The sequence below is a fragment of the Parus major genome, linkage group LGE22 (genome assembly GCF_001522545.3).
Source record: "Parus major isolate Abel linkage group LGE22, Parus_major1.1, whole genome shotgun sequence".
In the NCBI taxonomy this organism is placed as follows: Eukaryota; Metazoa; Chordata; class Aves; order Passeriformes; family Paridae; genus Parus; species Parus major.
Genome location: NC_031798.1, coordinates 297,971 through 299,140, shown reverse-complemented (window position 1 = coordinate 299,140; position 1,170 = coordinate 297,971). Strand labels below are relative to the sequence as shown.

The following is a 1,170-nucleotide window of genomic DNA, read 5'->3' as shown; positions in this document are numbered from 1 at the left end:
AAAGAAGTTTAAAATCAAAGTTTAAACTAAAGGTTTAAACTAAAATTTTAAAATAAAAGAAGTTTAGACTAAAAGAAGTTTAATCTAGAAGTTTTGAGCTGTGTCTCCCCACCAAGACCTGTCCCGTGTCTCGCAGCGCGCCGAAGGCCCCGCGGGACGTCCAGCTCACCTCCTTGCTGCCGTCGGGATCCGTGTCGCTGCTGAAATCCTCCGTGTTGAGGTTCTCGAAGTCGGACTCGCCCACGGCGATGGGCACGCGCACGGTCAGGTTGGGGTTGTTGATGAAGGACATGTGGTCCTCGTCGATGATGTATTTCTCCACGCTGCTCCCGATGCCGCTGGTGGTGCCGTTGCCGTTCTTCTGGAAGTCGATGTCGCGGTTGATGTCGGCGCCGGTGTGGTTGGCGATGCAGTTCACCTTCTTGTCGTACAGCTCGTCCAGGGGTTTCACCTCGTCCGCCTCCCGCTGCTTGAAGTGAGCCTGCATGAACTCGCGCACCTTGGCCTTGGTCCAGGCGATGCCCTTCTTGATGCGGATCACCGAGATCTGCAGGTTGTTCATCTCCCCGTCGTCGTCCGTGGCCGCCAGGTTGTCGGCGCTGAAGGAGCTCAGCAGCAAGGCCAAGAACAGGTTCAGCACCTGCGAGGGAACAGGCGGTGCTGGGCTGACACACAAATCTGGGGTTGTTCCCAGTGCTTGGCACCCCGAGCCCTGCTGGTGCTGTCTCTGGAACCTGCTGGAAACAGCTCTGCTCTCCTACAGACTCATCTGTGCTCGAGGTTTGAGATACGAGACCCTGTCCCTGGAACCTGCTGGAAACAGCTCTGCTGTCCCACAGACTCATCTGTGCTCAAGGTTTGAGATACGAGACCCTGTCTCTGGGCAGGAAACCTGCAGAAAACCTGCTCTGATGTCCCACAGACTCATCCAGGTGCTCGAGGTTTGAGATACGAGACCCTGATGCTGTCTCTGGACAGGAAACCACCTCTGCTGCCCCACAGACTCATCCAGGTGTTCAAGGTTTGAGATATGAGACCCTGATGCTGTCCCTGGGCAGAGGCCACCAAGAAATCCCACCAGGAACCAGTTACTGACCACTAAATTTCCACCCAGAAGCCACCAAGAAATCCCACCAGGAACCATTTACTGACCACTAAATTTCCACACAG

At 54.9% G+C, this 1,170-nt stretch overlaps 1 protein-coding gene across 1 annotated transcript in view; it reads right to left on the bottom strand.

Moving 5' to 3' along the window:
- The window catches only part of SCN8A (sodium voltage-gated channel alpha subunit 8), a 53,969-nt gene that overhangs the window by 21,313 nt on the left and 31,486 nt on the right, over positions 1-1,170 (bottom strand). The window contains exon 14 of the mRNA XM_033520218.1: positions 113-640. Coding sequence (XP_033376109.1) covers positions 113-640 — 528 coding nt within the window. The remainder of the gene's footprint in view (positions 1-112; positions 641-1,170) is intronic.